The 20,013-nt window shown below is 40.5% G+C and overlaps 1 protein-coding gene across 2 annotated transcripts; it reads right to left on the bottom strand.

Annotated features, from left to right (window-relative positions):
- Nucleotides 1–17: 17 nt before the first annotated feature.
- On the bottom strand, nt 18–20,013 carry GNPAT (glyceronephosphate O-acyltransferase). Of its 2 annotated transcripts, none has more exons than XM_066315754.1 (16): nt 19,777–20,013; nt 16,312–16,503; nt 13,735–13,911; nt 12,758–12,887; nt 10,403–10,530; nt 9,847–9,922; nt 9,098–9,249; nt 8,882–9,012; nt 8,012–8,235; nt 5,592–5,837; nt 5,130–5,209; nt 3,276–3,416; nt 2,265–2,364; nt 2,077–2,170; nt 1,067–1,128; nt 18–764 (listed from the first exon to the last, which is right to left on the bottom strand). In XM_066315754.1, exons 1-16 carry the CDS (start codon nt 20,011–20,013, stop codon nt 721–723), a joined length of 2,214 nt encoding a protein of 737 aa, XP_066171851.1. In that variant the 3' UTR covers nt 18–720. The 2 variants fall into 2 exon arrangements, with proteins under 2 accessions (XP_066171851.1, XP_066171852.1); XM_066315755.1 differs by having other exon boundaries at nt 16,312–16,500; nt 19,777–19,876.

Genomic DNA, 20,013 nt, shown 5'->3' with positions numbered 1-20,013 from the left:
GGGAAACAGACGACAGACAGGTTATCGACGCTGCTTTAATTCAATGTTTAAATATAACATTCATTAAGTAATTAAAATAATGCCAGGCTGCCTTAAAAAGAAAAGAAAAAAAAAAAAAAACAAAAACCACAACAAAAAACCCAACCAAACAAACAAAAAAGGACCTACCAAAAAACACAACAAAACCAACCTAAACAAAAAATACCAGAACACAAAACCCAACATATTTATCAGTTCTGGTTATTGCCCAAGGTTTGATTTGTGCTCTTCATTCATGAGGGCATTGCCTTGCATTTAGCCAGCCAGCAACACTTTTTTCTAAATATTAATTTTAATAGCAAGTTTTAAATTCCCTGTTACATTTTCACATCCATGAAATATCAGAAACCAATCACATTTCTTGTTACAAGTCTAGAAAAAAGTATTTAGACAGCCATTGCTGTGCACATCTCTTCAAATATTTATTTGTAAAAGAGACAATGTTTAATTTGTTTTAAAAAACAAAACATGGTGAGGATGTACATACACCTCTAAGCCCCTCAGCAGCAATTTCCAAGTGGCAATGGAGAGCTGTCCAGCTGCAGAAACACTTCTGTGCCTCCCATGCTTGCTGGGGGGCTGGGCAAGAGGGGACCTTGTCTGTTCCTATCCCTGCTCCAGCAGGGCAGTGGTCCGTGTTCTCAGCAGGAGCTTACATCCACTCACAGCATCAGAGACCATTCAGAGTCGTGCAGCCACAGGTTTCTGTACAGGTATCCGAGCATCTAAAACAAAAAAACGCCACACTAAATACTTCTGATCAACATGCTGTAAACACTATGCCAATAAACTACTTCTTAAATTACTGCCCTCAGCCACTGGGTTGCACAGTATGTGAAATAAAGATGGGAGATTCAAAGTGCAGCTAATGACACCATGAAAAGTATTTAAAAAATATTACTAAGATTTTTATGCAGTTAAATCTATGGAACTACTAGAGGAAAAGCACTACATCTAACGTATGTGCATTGTCCAAAGTAATTTATAACTTGAGAACCTCTCTTCAAATTAATTAGAGAACACTTACCAAACATGTCCAGGATTTTACTAACAGCCTCTTGATTTACATTGTAAGTGAACCCATTTGGCCTACAATTACAAAAAAAAAAAATAAAATTGTTTATTCAACAATTATTTCTTATTCCAGTCATTTCTACACAAATAATCTGAATTAAAACAATTTCATAATTAATTTTTTCATCCTACCAGCATACATACCAAATTTAAGGACATGTCAGACTTCTACTCAAGAACAGTCATGGTTTCTTAATCTTTTCTTTTGTTTACAGTCCCCAAATCCTGTTGCACTCAATTTATTCCTTTTACTTGAAAGGGGAATTTAGCTATGGACGTCTATCTTAACCTATTTATTTCTTGAACAGAGGCATAAGGAACAGGCATAAGGAAACAGCTCAGGTCATCAGCTGCCAACTGTGTTCTGTGAAACACTCCAGACATTGCAGGGACTGTTGTACTGGGTATTCCCATGGTCATACTTTAAAACACAAAGTCGTTTGATAACAGAATAATGCATCATACAGCAAGAGGAGGGGTTTAATCCTAGGCCTATAAACCATGAACTGTGTAAAAAGACTCAAATGACAAAGCTTTCAGTTAAATTGCTTTGAGATGAGTTCAGTGCTGAAGTGCCCCAAAACTAGCAGCATTCCTGATTATTGCTTCCATTGCCTGACAAGGCTTACTGTAGCATACAGTATTACAAATAAACAGTGCTGTTCTTTTCTATCAGAGCCTTGGGAGAAAAGTTGAAAACCAAAAGGTAGAGAGAATTAGAAGCAGCCTACTAGTGAGTTAATGAATTTTATTGTTAGGTCCCACAGGAGTCTTTCCACTATGAGGGCGTGCCATTCCACTTCCACATCATGTACAGAAAGGAATTACGGGATCTCCGTGACTTCAGTAAATCCAGTCAACCTCTGGTGCTCAGGCAGTTGGGGTTCTGCTGTTCTACTAGGAGCTCAGACATTAAGAACTGCCACTAAGATTTTTATACACCAGAAGTCTAACATTACTTACGTTTTCTTCTTTTTCACTGCACCCAGTTGCACAAGAGCGGATAAGGCATTTTTCTGCATGTCAGAAGACAGCGCTTCATAACATTGTGTACTCCCTATGAAGAAAGTAGAAACACAAATTAAAATTTTTATAATTTTCAATTAACAAGTTACTCTTGTAAAATCATATTGCATAACAGCTGTACACACCCTTCTCGAGAAGTTGAAAAACAAAGTTGCGGACTCCGGGTATAAACTGCTTCTCAGTAAATGCTTCTTTCACTTCCTTTGAGAGGTATCTGAAAATTAACTAACATTTTCAAGAAAATGAGCATTCCTTTCTTTTAGATTGTCAGTTTGTAATGAATTATAAACAGATGTGTCCTTGTAAGCAAGTAATAAATAGTATTCCACTTTGAAAAGTGTAGGAGAGGAACTCAAAAGGTACCACTGCACAGGACATCTGAAAGTCTTACTACTGTTTTACAGGTAAGAGAATCTCAGTATTAAAGTAAGACTCAGTATTTCTGTAATAGCTACCTTAGTCATTATTTTTATATTCTTGTTCTTACAACTGAAACCAGGTTAATTTTTTAAAGCAATACCTGTTCTGAAGATGGGGAAAGACGGGCACACCAGTACAGTTCCAACCATCTCACACACTGGATCACTAACTAGTGATCCAAACTGGATCCAAACATCTACAGTCTCACCAACCTTATGCTGACTTACCTGAGATTTTAGCCTTCTGGGTTTGTATGCATTGCTTACTACAGGAATGTAAATGTTTAATCTTATTAAGACCTTGGAAAAACCAGAAGAATTTAAAGAGATATGGATGGAATTAATGACTCCCATAAATCTATCAGATAGGAGATGCAAACTCATTTCCACACCTGGCAGGACGGCCCATATAAAATTAATTAAGAAAGAGCTTCTCATAAAAAAAGAACAATAAATCTGGTAGCAGCACACTCCCTATGAATCTTATAAACCTACAATGAACCACCACGTTACACAGTAGTTACTGCTTTAGTAAATTGGACAAGTCTAAGCCAAAAGCTAAAATTGAGATCCTTGGGGGAGGGTGGTGTTTAAGATTTATTACTGCCATTTCTTAACTTTGGCATTTGTCAGCCTATTTACACAGAAGTATCACAGCTATCTTACTTTCCCTATAAAACACAGGAAAAAAAGATAATTTTCTGAAAGACAACATACCTGATAACCTTCCACAAAAGGTCTGAACATAGCTGACAAGAAAGAGACTGTACCACTTCCTTTGTCAGTAGGGTAAATCTCCTGTTGACTCGTTTGAATGGCATCACATTTTGTGAGTAGAAAACATCCTTCCTCAAAATCCTGGGCGAGAAATGCGTAACTAAAACACTAACATTTACAGAAGTGCAGCCACCATTTCCCACAAAACCAACAACAGAAACCACAACGGCACTACTTTCATTTCTGAACTCAGTTCTCAAGACTTGAATCAAAATTTTCCTGTCTCCCAAAAATACCCTTACATAAAGGCAGTGGGAACACTGTTCTTAAACACAGCAGTTCCTCAATGCACAACAGGCCTGGGCACAAAACAAGTGGCCATGGCTGCTATTGCAACAGCCAGCCTGAGCTCCCTCAGGATTGTCTCAAAACGGGGTCAGGTTGTCCGGTTTAGGGCTTTTTCCTGCGGGTGTTTTTTATTTATTTATCTATTTTTAAACTAAGGGTTTGGCTTTATCTCACATCTACTGTTCCCAGTAAATGATAACACAGATCACTGACCTGCCTCTACCAACCAGAAAACAAAATGGTCAAAAAGTTACAAAGTATGGAGATGTCAAGGAGAAAACCATTTTACTGCCAATATGGGCGAAAGGAGGACAGATATCATAAAGGGATGGGGCAAGGACATGACAGACACATGAATGAATAAAGAGGTGAGTGAGTGGGTAAAAGATCCCTTAGCATCACAGCAACTCTTTCATCTGACTCCAGAAAAGTCAGTCATAGCCAGCCACTTTCCTGCTCCCAGCTACTTTCTGCTATTTCAAAAAAGCTGCAAGAGGTAGCAATTGCTAACAAATAAAACTTAACACAATAGTAGCAATCTGCCTTTAAAAAAGGCCAAATTCTCATCAATATAAAAATCTATGAGATTTTAATACATTTGCAAGTCTTGAACATTCTTATGAAAAGTTATCTCTTTTTTAATGCAGGAAAGATCATAACTATCACCATCATATATTTGTCCTTAGCATTGATAAAAATCACATGTAATCAGTTTAAAATCCAAATAAAAACTACACCAATACAGATTTATACTGGGTGCAAGGCTGAACCAGGTTTTTTTTTAACTGATAAACTTGTTTTCACCCGCATTTCAAGCAGGTGGGACCAGAGTCAGCTTAGACCCAGTAGGTTTGTGTACAAACTGACAAAGCAAGTCCTGCAGAGAGCCAAGGGCTGCCTGCAGTTTTCCCAGCCTGCCTGTATCCAGCTGTGCTAGGGGTGCACACTGAGCCCTGGAACAATACTGGCTTTGTCTGACTGATGGCTGTATGAGGCAGGAGGTAAAATGAGGGGAAACTCCTTCCAAGCAAAAAAGGATGCAAGTAAAACTTCCATAAGCCTCTAAGAGGGAAACTATTATGCCATTAGGAAAGCTCTCACTTCAGAAACCTTCACAGGGTGTATCCCTGATAGCATTTACACTTCATTGAAATGACTATTTTAAAATATATTTTCACATCTGTGCTGGAAGACTGGTAGCTTTATGCAAAAAAGCCAAACTTGTGCTACAGTTCTTTTTAATAATTCAGAATTGGGCAATTTCATAATTTTTAGGGGTTTTAACCTAAAATGGGAAAAAAATTGCATCGGCAACCTGGTGGATTCAGACAATATTTTGCAACCAATGCAATGACCCCCTTTTAAGTTCTCCCTCCCACTTACAGATCAAGGTGATATCCCTGTAGGTGTTTTTCACAAAACACTTGTTTGGCAGAGCCCTGGAATCAGATGCTATTTTAGTTGGTTGCATTACTATCAGTATTTTTGTATAAAGGATAATTTTACCTTCAATGAAATGCCAGGAAAGAAGATGAACTCATCAGAAAAAACATCTCTCAAGAAGCTGAAGCAGCTATAGACTTCCTCTGAAAAAATATTGTAAATGCAAGTGAAGAGAGGGTATTTAAGAGGCTACCTACTTCAAATAAAATATAGACTTGATATTTAAAACAAACATACAATGGCAGAAACCACAACAGAAAAGCAAGAAGAGAAAGCACAAAAAAGAAGAGAGGGGGGGCTTGTAGCTTCTCAGAACATGCATTAAAAGCTACAATGAAATCCCACAAATGGATCAAAGGGTAAACAAACCAAAAAAAGTCAAGCAAAATATCCTCATGCTCTCCTAACACATCCCAGGTATAACGGTCTTGGATAGGTCCCGCTAGCAGTCCCAGGCACCTCGTGCTCCTCTGCCAGCTGAAGGCACAAGGAGCAGAGCCAGCAGCTCCCGAGAGCCCAGAGTACCTTTCCTGAAGCTGGGTGCCATGTGCAGGGCGAGGGCCAGCAGGCCAGGGCGCACGCAGACGTTGAGCAGCTGGTTCCTGTACGTGGCACACATCAGCACGGCCAGAGCGTGCCGGAACACCACCTCCCCCACGGCGCCGTCCTCCACTCCCTTGTCGTTCAGCACCACGCGGCCGTCGGCAAGGCGAGCGATGTTGGAGTGCAGGGCGAGGCCAGACAGCACTGCTTTTTTGGCACACAGGTTATCTAGGAGGAAAATGCAACACTCAGGAAGTTGCAAAAGGGAAACAGCCTAAGATGCACCAGTATTTCAGACACTACACCGAACATTCAGTGAGAGAGATGTTCCAGCATAATCCGTACCAGGAACTGGCAAACTGGGCATGGTATGACACGGAGAGAACAAATTTCAGATATTTTTATAATTAAAACACTTTGAATTCTTCCACTTACTAACAACTACAATTTGTAATTATTCCTTTGTCTCTGGAACAAGTATTCTGAGCTTCTAAACAGAAAAAGGATAGATCTGTTTGATGGATACGTTCATCAGCAAGGAAATGCGGACTACACTTCTGCTTAAGTATTTCCAACACTACAGGTTTTCAATCAGACATACAGGTCTTTTTATAAACTTTTTCATCAACTCTCATATGCAAGCAGGGCCTCGTCCCAAATTAAATTTATAAAGATTCTTAATATAAATATTGTTACATAACATACCTACTCGATGAGAAACATTCCTGCATCAAATTGGAATCAATTTGACAAGCAAGCAATAAAAACTTCATATTGAACACTAAAACACACTTTACACGTTCACGGCACCACAGGCATATCAAATCAATATAGCCTCTGACAGAAAAAATCCATCATATTCTTTTCCTTTAATACAGACTTCATGTCAAGTCTCCTTGCATCCTATTTACTCCTTCAACCAACTTTGTTCCAGTTTTGCTAAAGCTCACAAGTTTCTCAATACAACAGGAAGCAGAATTCCGTGCAAGTAATTTTACAGTTCCTGTTTTGAATATAAAATTTTGCAAATATTCTGCCTGCAACAACCAACCAGCATGACAAAGGCAGAAATAACCAGCTGTTTGGAGACTGAAGAATGGAGTGGGTACATGCAGTTGCTGGTATCAGCAAATTGGCCTTTAAAATGTATTTCTGCTTTCAAATTGCCAATCCAACGCAAAACAACAAACCCAGTTTCTATGCAACTGATGCCTTGAGTACAGCCAGCACACTCCAACAAAATCCACTCAGCTGTTGTCATTCCTCCATTTCATTACCATGCCTATTTGCTATTCCCTGACTACACCACAACTCTACTAAAGCAAATGCTTACTCACTGTTGCTACGAAAATAAACAAAATAAATAAGCAAACCTGCATATGGAATGCTTTTCAGTTTACTGTGTAGTAAGACTCTAAATATTATTTAATATTGCCATGAAATTCTTGCTTTTACCAGTCTGGCAGAAGCAGACCTTGCCTGCATTCCCTGTAGCGTCAATCCCTGAAATGGTTTTTTTTTCCAGAGGTGACAGAGTTCTTTTAGACCAGTAGCCTGTTCCTGTTTCTTTACTGTAGTAGTGAGAGAGATCCTTGATTATGCACAGGACTACAAAAGCAAAGATCCTTGGTTTTAAGTCTACCTACAGCTGAAAGGTAAATGTAATTGTATTGCACAATGCTGTTCTTTGCTAGCTTTACCACTTACATCCTGAGGCTCCAAAACTGCCTGTGTCACTCTGGCTCACAGAGGGAAGTTTCAAACAGAAAGTTTGAAAGCACAATCAACCTTTCAGAAGACAATATATACATTATACATACATACATACATACATACATATATATATATATAAAAAAAAGGGTGTGTGTATATAAGTATATTAATAAAACCACCAAAGAAGCCTTCTCTTCAAAAGTCATCATTGTTTCTGGAGATAAAGTGAAATAAAAATAACCAGACAACAGAGAGTTTTGAGTTCATCCGTTTCTGCTAGTTGCACCAGTAACAACTTATACTCTAGTCAGTGTAAATGATGTTGGTGTAGGAAATGTAGTATTACAAGGAGTTAACTGGTGCAGATCAGGCAACAGAGTTCAGACAGACAGACACTACACAAACCTTAGTACTCTAATAAAGTATCTTATAAGTTTCTCTCTCATGCCACACTTCACGATACAACAGTAAAATATCTGTTCTGTTTCCACCTAACTGTTTTTCAAAGTATGATCTTCAACAGGTTAAGTCAAATCCTGTTCGGTTTCAGCATGATTTTTAGCACATCCTAAAATCCAATTATAACTCTAAGAATTCTGTAAAGCTGTTACCATACATTGCTTCCATAGAAATATAATTTATCTTTCATAAGCAACAAGAGGAACAGAAATAACACTTTCTCTGTATACCAGGCCATTCAATGAATCCTCCAAAGGTCTGTGTTAAGCCTTTAAGCCACAGAGTCTTTTCTATTAGAAGTTCAAATTCCATGGCTGGCAAATTCTGGAGCAGGACAGCAGCAACTAGCACCCACGGGCTCAAAACCATGTTTTCTATTTGCAGCAGCTCCATTTTATACGCTACGTCACTGACAAATTCTTGGATATCCTCAGATGGCTTTTGGGGAAGATGCCTGAAAAAAACCAATGCAATTTAAGGTAAAGAGCTTGAAAAGTCAAATATAAATCACCCCCCTTTATTTCTTCCATATTGCTCCCAAATCCATAACTTCACAGTAGGGTGATTCTATATGCTATGTAAAACAGAAGTATAGAGCAAAGAAAACATCAGTAGCTGCATGACAGTACCTGAAGCACAAACCTCTGGACTGATGCTGTACATTTGCTGTCTTCAAACAAAATTCAAAGCATTATGCTTTAGAGAAAAAAAATTGCGTAAGCAACACAATCCAGTCACACTACAGCTCCCTGACACATGGTCACATAACAGCTTGCAGGAATAATGCAAGAAGTGACAGAAAGGTGAAAATTTTAAATGGCAAAAGCACCACATTCTCAGAAAACAGAGCTTCACCAGGCATCGCCATTAAATTTTCAAGCGGCCTCTTCTCAACACAGGGAAAGCCAAAAGTAACAACTCATTTCAGAAATACCAAGCACAATAAGAATCTGCTCAATGACCAAACAGGTTCAGCAGTCTGAACAGTCAGATGGAAGAAGGTGAGAGAAGATGAACACAAAGTACAAGAGCACATCTTAGTTCACAGAGGTGTAAGACTAATGTTTTTCCTGCGCATACACCATGGGAAGATGTGGTACCTGGGAACCAAATTGTAGGGGCACCGATTGATCCTCCCAGATGCCAAGGTTCTAAGGGATACTGGCTGGCCAACGTAGATATGTATGGTACCAAAATTGTCACTGAGGATTCTCCTGGCTTTTAATAACCCCTAGGAAAACAGGAAGGAGAAAATTTAAATTCTGGTGCTACAGGGTGTGTATACATCCACTTACGTTCTCAAGAAAGTTACATACAGATGTAGATTCTTTGGGCTTTGGAACTCCTAGGAGTTCATATGCATAGAGAGATTCTTCTAATATCCTCTCATAGCTGATACTGATGGGAACAAGGTACGTGTCAAAGACTTCACGTTTGAAAAAGGGTTCCATCACAATGCTGAGAAGACCTGCCAATTGGGAAAAAAACACCAAACATTAATCACCTGTCTCTTTCAAAGAAGGAAAAGCAATTGCAATTTAAATTTGGAAAGGATACTTTTGCATTTTAGAAACTGCTAATAGGTGTGCACTGTGCTTGCTCTCTCTTTAAGCAAGCAGAAGCAAAAGACATTGTCCAAGACTTAAAAGAGAGGGTAAATGGAAGCAACAGTCTTGGACAGCTATTTGTGCTCTTTGCAGCAGCACTGCTCTGTGCTTGCACAGAGCATCTTCCTTCTAAAGATTCCCCATTACTTTTACGGTTAGAACTACAATATTTCTCTGCTGGCCAGAGGATGCCTATTGTCAAGGCAGAAAAGGGTGACGAGTTATTGAATTTAGTACACAGCGGGGCACAGGGAGCAAAAGCAGTCGAGTGCAAGTGAAATGTATTGCTGTTCTTTGTATGGCCTTGGAACTCAGCCATGGTGTTTTCCTTACTCTGACAGACTTCCCCAGTTTCCCTCTACTTTAACATCCCTTTCAATCCAAAGAACTTACAAAGCACATAGCCACTTATGAAAACACTAATAATATTACAAGTTCCAAATCCTAAATAAACATACCAAATTTTGGAGTCAGAGTCTTGGCAGTACGACTTCTAGTCCCCTCGAGGAAAAATTCAATTGGGGCATAGCCACTCTTCAAAAGTAAACAAACAAACAAAAAGCGACTCAGAAAAAACATTTCTTCTTTATTGCCCACAATTCGTTTTAAGTACTTCCAATGTAGGTAAGTTGCTTTTTTTAATGAAAGACACACAAATCTAACTTCAGTTATCTGTAAGCCAACATTCATCCATTGTATTTAATTAAATATAATTGTGCTCAATTAAATTTATATGTAAATATATAAATTATAAAAATATCATGTCTGTCATGAGGTATGGGCACACAACCCAAAGCAACTGATGAGCAGTAATTTGTTTATCACTTACTGAATTGTGTAATAATAACAGAGTGCACAGATGGTCTTCACCTACAGCAAATCTGAGGTAAAAAGCACTTAATCAGATCACCATGAAGACTTTCAATCACACAGCCATGACATCCTGCACATCTCACAAGAATTGTTCCAACAGAGCATTTCTTAAGTACACATTTTGAGAGTTCAGCAATTTACCCTTAGCATCGTTTTTACATATTCAGCAAACACTGCCCAGTAGAGTCTGTTCCCACCGAAGGAACGTCGCATAAAAAAGGCACCTGCCCTTCGCAGCAGCTCACCAACTATTTTCATTCCTAGGAAATCTAAAAAACAATCGAAGAAGAAACAAAACCACACACACAGAATTTATTGATTAATATCAGCCAGCAGGATCAACCACAAAATTTCCAGCACGCTGAGTACCAGAATACAGAAGATCTCTTTCAAGGATTCCATAGTTATCAACACATTTATTTGCTTTCAAATCATCTAGCAAGACTTACATAGACAAGAATGGCATATTTTGCTTTCCATTTTTTTAAGCTGCATTCACTTAGAGAAATTTATTTTCATTATTTAGATGGCCAGAGTTCATAATAGAGACTAAGTTTCTGAAGTACATTGTCTCACTCATCTTTAGAAAAAAGCTAAAAAAAAAAAAAGTTCCTACTGACTGTATCCCAGAAGATACGGAAATCAGAAACTAGGCAGCCAATTAAACTGTGTTAGACCATCTATGATCCTGACTCATCATTTTGGGGGATGTACACCAAATCAGCTATAATTATTTTATAGTTTTTCAGTTTTAAGTAATGACTGTCAATGCTTAATTTGTCAAAAGCAGGGAAAAACACTTAATGTTAACAAAGTTCTTATGGAAGCATTTAAAACAAGTCCACACATCAGCTGGCAACATGCCACTCCAACCTCCTTGCCACCTCAATCCATGAAACACTGGAGAACAGATATTCACTCAGTCAAATAAACTCACATTTCTAGTTGCTACGCTGACAATGACTGCCCTGAAGCATCACCCCAGCACCAGCTATGTTCTACATGAACATTATATATGAATTCTCTATATATGAACATTCTATATGAATGCAGATTCCTGCTCATGTACTATATGAGCATGTAGTAGAGTTACTGGCAACTGTTCACCTTCCCTTAGCTAATCCCCACAGATCTATCTGTAGGCTTGAAGCCAAGAGATAACTAACAAAGTAAAAGCACTTACCACCTATATCAGGAGAGTTCCTCCACTCAGCACAAGTGCTGCTTTGACAATGAGTTTGTAAACCACATCTTGTGAACCTCTGACATGATATGCCATTATGAAGTACAACTACACTACAGAGGACTGTATTTTCTGCAGAGGAATTTAAAATAATACACACATGCAGGCAGTATCAAACAACAAACCCCTAATTCTTTAGAACTTTGACCCTGAAGCACCCAAAGCATTGAAAAATGTTAATCATTTAAAAAATCCTTGTAAGCTAAAGCAATAGTACCTTAAGATACTATTTTGAGGTCCAAAACTCAAAAATACTCTAATCCAAGTCAGCAAAGGCTTACACCAATACCTATAACAACAAGTGGGCAGATTCTGGACAATACACAACAGCAAACTGCAAGACCTTGATCAAGGCAGTGAAACATCGACTTGTGAATCTAACCTGCATCACCCAGATGCAGCAAACTCAAAGACCAGGGAAATCTCTTCTTCCATAGCAAGCACATTCTCACAAGCTTCTATTTGTCTTCCTAATTTCTTGATTAGAAAAGCAGACTGCTGCAAAGCAGTAGGTTCCAAGATCTCTGCTAGCTTACCAATGCATATTACAGTGCTGCACCAGACCTGAGGTGGTCTCCTGCCTGCTCAGAAGACCTGTCTGACACCCATGTATTCCAAGATCAGGTTTCTAAGTTAAGTGCTGACAGCATTCACGTTATCAAAAAGCACATTAACCCAGAAGACATTTACTGTTCAGCCCTCAGGAATTGTTTCCCACAAATATACTGGCTTCATCTGCTTTACAACTAAGTATGCCCAAAATCCTGATCACTTCCCTGCCAGCTCTGTTCTCAGCATGTAACAAAGTTGTGCCAATACTTCAAAGGAATCAGGCATATCAGAAACAAGCATGAGGTATCTGATACTTTGTATCTGGCTGCTGTGACTGCACTTTAAACTGTATGAAGTATCACAAAAAGTTCTGCATTCACAGTAGCATCTAGGCAAGTTTTTGCCTGTTACCAGGCTATCAAAGCAAAGCAAATAGAAGTATTCTTCACAACCCTTATCTTTGCCCCAGTGTCAGATCTAAAGATGGAGTATTTCTGAGTGAACTTGCTATGAAACAAATTCACCTTTGACAGGACTCAGCACCAATGAGAAGCTTTCAGACACTGTAAGCACCTCACCCAAGGAGGATTTAACAAGATCTATTTGGAGCAGAAGTTAAACACAACTACTTATAGTTGCAGCTACCAGAGAATGCTACCAATTCTCTGAATGCTGAAAACATTGTTTAAAAACATACTTGCCTATTCCTGCAGCAATGACAGGCAAGGCCAAGTCATACGTGTAGAGCAAATACGACAGCATCAAAAAGTCCACGTAGCTTCGGTGGCTGGGCAGCAGCACCACGGGATGCTCCTGAATGGCATGTTGCAACTGAAAAAGAACAGTGCAAACAACGCTGTCCAAATATTTACTGACTGTTGAAATCTGCAAATATAGACCCGCACAGGACTTAAGGCAAACAAAATCCCATTTGCTTGAGGATTGTTTCTCTGTCCGTACAATCAATACCTCTTTCAGCACAGAACCCACAGGAAATTTGGAGCAGTTTTTTCCAGAGTAGCAACCTGAGGCTCACAAGCATCAGAGGATTCAAAAACTAGGGACGCCCCATCATGGGATAGTCTGATTCCAATTCCTTTTGATGGGGATGGGAAACCAAATAGGGGATGTCAGGACTGATGTTGCTGACTTCCAGGGAATGCACTGCACCCTCCAGAACAGCAATATCCTGAAATGAAACAGGGGGACAACGGCTGCTGGAAACTGAGGAAAACATAAAGCATCTCCTGCCTCAGAGGTGCACAGTGTTCCACCACTGAGCTGTATGAGGGTTTTGCTGAACAGCCAGGCCACTCAGCCATGTAATATCATATTGTGACCTACAGTTCAGCTAAATGCATTATCATTTTAGAATATCAGACTGAAAACACTCTCTCAGCAGCTGATATAACAGAATCAAAGGCACATGGTGTTCCTTACCATAGGAATCATTTGGAAAATATACAAAAAATCCTGATAGTTGTTTGCCTCTAAAATACTTACATATCATCTGCCTTTCCTCCCACATTTACTAAGAAATGCACAAATAAACAAAAGTGAGTGCAGTCCTCTTTTTTTTTTGGAGGGTATTTTTCACATTTGTTATTTGATGATTAGAGCTCTTGTCCAAGTGACTGGTCTGAAAACATTTTAACTTTTTCCTCCCACGAGTACTCACTCTTTGCATTCCTTCTTCATTCACGCAAACTCTTTGGAAAAGCTGTTTAAATATTTTGCTCAGAGTGAAGGCAAAAAATCTCACAGCTCCTAGTTGCATACGGTGGCCCATCTCATCCAGGATTTCAGTGGCTTCCTCTTGAATAATATCAGGTGATTCTCCCATTTCTTTTGCTAACTAAAGAGAAACAAAACAGCAGTGACAAGTTGTTTCCTCCTCCTTGCCCATGCACACCACTGTAATGTGCCACAGCTGCTATGGGAGAACTACTGCAATAGCCCAGAATTTTATTTTATGTGATAGGCATGGATCTGTCTGGTGCCAGCAAACACAACGAAGCCAATCTAAAGCTGCTCAAAAACCAAAATAAGCTTAGATGTCAATGGTGAGGGGAGGACCTACAACAATCCTCCCTCCAAACACACCATATGAATGCTTTAACTTGTAGCATATTCAGAGGAGATTTAAGATCAAAGAATATTTCCTATATTAACAGTTTGAAGAACACTCTGCATTTTTCTTTCGATAGTTAAATGAAGCCTATGTTTGTAGAGCCAGTCAAAATACAAATATTTTAAGTGCCTTTGGGTTAGAGAGGTTCTTTACAAAGAACCTCAGTCCTATCACACTTCCATTTCTTTGTAATGTATTCCTTTGGCAATGGAGAGCTGAATTGCACACAAAGCACTGTCTCTACCAACTGTGCATATCAATGATCTTTATTCTGTTGCCATACACATTCCCTTGTGAAGTTCCTTGCAAGAGACTTAAATAATGGCCATCCCACCGATTTGGTATTTGAGTCTAGAAATATTTAATTGAAAAATCAAGCCTTTCACTGTTATGAAATAAGGAAGATGTCTTTTACTTAACACAGAGGATGAAAGGAAAGGAACTGCAGAAGAAAAAGCCTCAAAAAAAGCACATCTCTGTCTGGAAGCCAGTGATGCTCATTTATTATTTCCATTTTGTGATATATGAGAAAATCCCTCTCCTCCAATCTACCTACATATACCTTACTAATATATCTATTAGGTCAACTGTGTTTTCCTAAATGCATTACCCATCATCCTAAGTATTTCCACACGTAGTTTAAACTGATTATTTTAGCTGCTTAAAGAAGCCAAAAACTGCTTCCACTTAAGCCTGAGAAAATCACTCTTGCTTAGGAAGCCAAAAAATTCTTCTTGTTATTCAACAGGAAGAGATTCTGTTCTCATTCACCAGCAAAGGTCTTACCATACAGTTCACTTGTGTGAATTAAGGGCAAATCCTATGGAACTAAGAACTTCCCAAAATCAGAAATCAAAAAACCAGACCAGTCACATATAGCAAGCTAAAACAAACAAATGACCTTAACTTCCCACAGTGAACTTTAGTAACCTCAACAATTTGGCACAAGAACAAATTCTAGTACGCCTGTGTAAAGCTGTGCAAACCCTGTCCAGGCAAGAAGGACCCTTAATCGTAGACTGCTGGGCACATTGCCCAGGACACTCTCAGTTAGAAACTTCCAGTAATCTCTAGTGCAAAGCTGGTAACCAGGCTGCAGTGGCAGGCCTGCTAACTCCCTTCAACCACTTGATGCCAGCCCAGAAAATATCCATCAAAACCATTTTCTATCAAAAAAGCACTTCAGAACAAAACATCACACAAACATTTTTCTGTTAAACCCTCTGTAAAGTGTTTTCTTTCAGTAATTTTTTAAATGTATCTAGAGTAGAAGGAATTTTTTTTTTGGCTTTCATACTACTTAGCAATCCATAATGGAAACAGAACTACTTTGTGGTGTATAGTGACCTACTTCACTTTGTTACATTATAAGACATTTTGATGTATCACAGGTAATACTAGCCATTAAAAGAAACAAAGAGAAAAAATTTACAGTAGCCTGTCACTCAGGACTACCCAAAACATCCTATGTATTTCTACACACTTCGAATTATTTTTTATGGATACTGAAATTAGGTACCCTGTTAGTTAACACACTTATTTCAGGCATTTAAACACAGCGCAGAGTATCAGCCAGGCTAAACATAAAATACTTTATTTGTTATAAAGTAGTAGCTGCCCTTCATATTAAAACAAAAATATGGTTACATCTGAAACAGTGTTTCTATTTCAAAGAATTATCTGTGAAATATAACTCTCATTTTAATGAAAGTAGCATTTAGTGGATAAATCCACCATTAACCTATAAAATTCCTACAAGACACCCTAAATGTATAAAAATGTCTGCTAAGAAGGAGAGTGCTAATGTTTTTCACATTAATGTTGCTCTGTGGTGAGAACAATGGAGTGAGTAGGAGAAAGAAAAAAAAAAGATAAAAACTGGATAAATTAACAGCAAAGTGTTGTGTATGCAAAATCAAAACACTGTTTCATGAACCTGACAGTTTTAGTGGCAAGTTTGGTATTTTTTTTTCCTGCCAAAAGAGAATTATTTATTCACTGGACCATCTTCCAAAGTACGATTATCATTTAAATGAGGTCAGCAACAATCTCTTTTCCCTTGCTGCCACACAATGCTTGGCTGTGTTCAATCCACCTCACCTTAGACTCATCGTCCAGACTCACCTGCTTGATGACATACTGAACTTGCTCTGACTGGAGAACAGCACTTTTGATAGCATTTGGCTTGCAAGGTGAAAGTCCCTTGTAGATCACGGGAGTGTAACATTTCATCGCGTATCTCAAGTCACTGGACAACCGTCGTTCCTCCAAGATATCCTCAAACTCATCTCTTTTCTTTGAAGTGAGCTCTTTCTGCTAGGAACATACAAATGAAGAATGAGACACTGTCTCAAGCTATTTGGTGACCTGCTTGGCTACAGCACCAAAATTATGATATGCAATGTTTTTGCAACATTTGGGGTTTCCCCTTAGCTTCCAGTAATATCTGCATGCTACGCTCTGTGACTGCAGGAACCAATACCACCTGCTTGGAAGACTCATCCAGAAAGAAACTAAAAAGTGAAATTAACAAACAAACACCACCCACCCAACCAACACCCCCCTCCCCACCTTAATTCCCTCCAATTGCAAAGATCCAATTGCCATGTTATTTAATTCCACCAAACAGGAAGAAGTTGAGAGAAGACATGCGCTGAAGTGCTTTGCCTCCAGCCTCTCTGTGATTAATAGGTATTAACTAAAAGACCTTTCATTCCAACTCTCACAGCTTCATTAAGACAATGCCATGATTGACATTATAAAAACCTAATCATCAACACACACAAAATAATCCTTGCTACTTAAAAGCTGCATATGGGACCTTGGTGACTTGTGGCTTTCACAAAGCTTGGAGGTAAGGTACATAAAACATTACCAGGCAGGAAAAAATTTAAAAAAACCCCACCACCTCACAGTCAGCCATGTGATTGCAACACGGTGCACACATAGGTAAAAAGAGAGCACAGCTCCTGAGTAACCAGTACCACTGCTAAGCAGGAAAAAAACCCCAAGACATCAAGAACTAACTGTGGATCCATCCTGCAAAAAAAAATCAGAGACAAAACTCTTCCCTTTGAGACAGTAGACCCTCATGCTGGAGAGATATGTCTCCTATTATCTCCTATATCACTACAGTTTGAATTAATGACTCCTCAGTCTTCCCAAGACTGAAATTGTATTACTCTAAACTTCAAAACAGCAGCCACAGCCACCAGATAAGTAAGACAACTGGAGTAAGCCTCTGTGAAGCAAAAATATAAAAGTATTAGTTATGACCAAGCATATTTATTGGAAGATACTAAAAATAAAAATGCTTGTGTCTTCCTCCACAGTACCACTTGAAGGGTAGCAATGGCAACCTCTTCATTCATTCTCTTTCTATATATGACCTGTGCAGAACCAATCTGATAATGAAGGATAAAACATGTTTCATGGGCTCTAATAGTGACCTTTCCTGGTGCTGAGGTGAAAGTCTGGCCAGCAAACACACAAGGGGAACACCAGCAACAGCTAAGCAAAATACAAAATGTCCAGCAGTGTCAGCTGGGTTTTCAGCCTTGGGAGAGGGAGTCGGGTTTCACCACCAGCCAAGCAGAGCCACATCAGCAACACTATCAGAGCAGCTGACATTTAGTAGGAAGCAAACCTTTAGCTCCCGTCCATTCATCAACACAAGGCAACTTGGTGGAATGAAACAAAAAACTCAAATCAGGGCTATCTCCACTTAAGACTGACAAAAAATCCTTCAATACTCATCTATATCAAAAGTCAATTTTGTTTTACTTGTAGACACAAATCCTACTATAATGTTTGCCCTTCTCAAATTCTTTTACCCACTCAGGACAGGCAAATTTGGAGACCATCCTTCTACTGTAATTGCATTTAGTGGATTGTATAACTTTTCTTTCTGCAACTGCACTTTAGTGAATTACCTCACAGTAACTGCACAACAAACTCTCCAGGGACTTTAAAAACAATCCCATACAGGTACTAAACCCAGACCTCTATTAATGCAAAACTTCTAGGGTTTTTTTTCCTGTGTGATTTAGCATTACAGATTTCAACTTCCCTTCTTTCACAGCTTTCGACTGCTTAGTATTTTGCAAGAGCTGAGTAAGCTCTGTTAAGATGACTGGAAATTGTTTCTATTAGCCATCTGTTGCTGTTGACACCTTCTGTCAACTCCCTTGATTAAAAATAAAACAGAAATAAACACCTCACTTTCCATAATGACAAAAACAGACAGAACAGTAGCAGAAAATACTGTTTGGTGCTAAGTATCACCTACTCAGATCAGTACATGGCAAGTCATTGCTCAGAAAATCTAAGCAATATTCATGCCAGTTACAAAAGTTCAAATCCTGCAATCTGCAACTACATGAAATCCAGACAAAGAAACCCAGCATTCAGCATGGGCATCATCAACCACATCAGCAGTCACCACGCTGCTACAGCTGTTCCCCAGCACAGCTCTGGTGAGCAGAGTTTTGCAAGGGCCATGGCCCATTGAAAAATCACCTCTCTGCCTCTGCTCTTTGTCTGATGTTTTCCAGCTTGATATGCAACTGATTTCTCTCCATGGCAATAGTTATTTTTATGCCGTGTTCTGAAGCAGCACTGAAGGAGCCAAACCACACACTTCATCAAACACTAAAGACTTGTAACTGTGCTTTTACACATTACAGCCAAGCTGTTGTTCCAGCTTCAATTGCCAGCTGGTAGACAACACACTCAGAAAACACACTACTAGAAACCTGGACATCAGAAAACTCAGTGACATGCACTGTTACTGTGACAGTAGTGAAGTATGAAATCAAAACAGCAGGAGCCTAGAATTCCTCTGCTTCCACATAACTAGCGTATGCAATGTAACAGTGGCGCTCACGATGCCCTTGGGATACCAGCATACAGACAAGACACAGAAGAGAAGTTTGGGAATATCTGCCGAAACAAGGACCTGCTCCTCTCTCTCCCTAGTCCCCTCCTCCAAATGCTTGTAGGGAGGTGGGACTTAGCACCCCAAACCTCCTTGTCTGTAGGCTGGCACAGGAGCTGCAAGGAACGCACAAGGTCAATCAAGTAATTTTCACTATGTAACACGGGAAATCCCGCTTCGGCCACTCCATCCTGACAACCTCGCAGCGCTGAGTTCACCGTGGCCGGCAGGAGGGTGCCTGCGGGGCTGAAGCCCTGCGGAGCGCCTGGTGCCCGGACACCCCGAGAGGCGCTCCGGGACACTGCCTCCGTAGGGAAGAGACACTTCTCACCTCCCCTCACCCGGCGGGCCCCTCGCAGCAGCTCTGAGGCGAGCCGCGGCGCTCGGGAGCTCTGGCTGTCGCGACTGACTCGACAGTGAAGGAGCAGCGGAGGCAGAGGAGGGCGCGCGGGAAGGTGAACTGCTGAGGGGAAACGTCGGGTCCCGCCGGGGCCCCGCAAAGGCCTCGTCCGCCCGTCCGGAGCGCGGTCCCCGCTCCCCCGGGGACATAAACCGGGGCTAAGGGGTGGAGGAGACTGCGCCAAGCGCCGTCATTCCCCTTCAGAGAGCGGCCCCTTCCCCGCGGCACCGCTCCCGCCGCTGCTGCCGCCTACCGAGTACATGGGCGCCCCTCGCCGCGCCCGCCCGCGAGCCACCGCCGCCGCCGTCGCCATGGTCCTGCGAGCTCCGCCGCGCCGCCCCGCGCCTCGCTCGCCCGCCCTACCCCGCCGCGCTGCCCTGCCGCCCGGCGCCGCCTCCCGAGGCGCCCATGGCCCCGCGCCGCCCCGGCCCGGCTGCCTGGTGCGGTGCGGCGGCGGAGGGCGGGGGCACCGCGCCATGGGCGGCGCCAT

Source organism: Sylvia atricapilla, chromosome 3 (genome assembly GCF_009819655.1).
Source record: "Sylvia atricapilla isolate bSylAtr1 chromosome 3, bSylAtr1.pri, whole genome shotgun sequence".
NCBI classification, from domain to species: Eukaryota; Metazoa; Chordata; class Aves; order Passeriformes; family Sylviidae; genus Sylvia; species Sylvia atricapilla.
This window is presented reverse-complemented; position numbering and strand designations above follow the sequence as displayed.

What these genes read in the sequence shown, in the direction of transcription:
- GNPAT (XM_066315754.1), bottom strand. Translation starts at nt 20,013, where the DNA reads ATGGCGCCGCCCATGGCGCGGTGCCCCCGCCCTCCGCCGCCGCACCGC. An exon ending in TTCAGTATGTCATCAAGCAG is followed by an intron (nt 13,912 to 16,311) that starts GTGAGTCTGGAC and finishes GTTTCTCTTTAG; the next exon opens with TTAGCAAAAGAAATGGGAGA. An exon ending in TGTCATTGCTGCAGGAATAG is followed by an intron (nt 10,531 to 12,757) that starts GCAAGTATGTTT and finishes ATTGTTTTTTAG; the next exon opens with ATTTCCTAGGAATGAAAATA.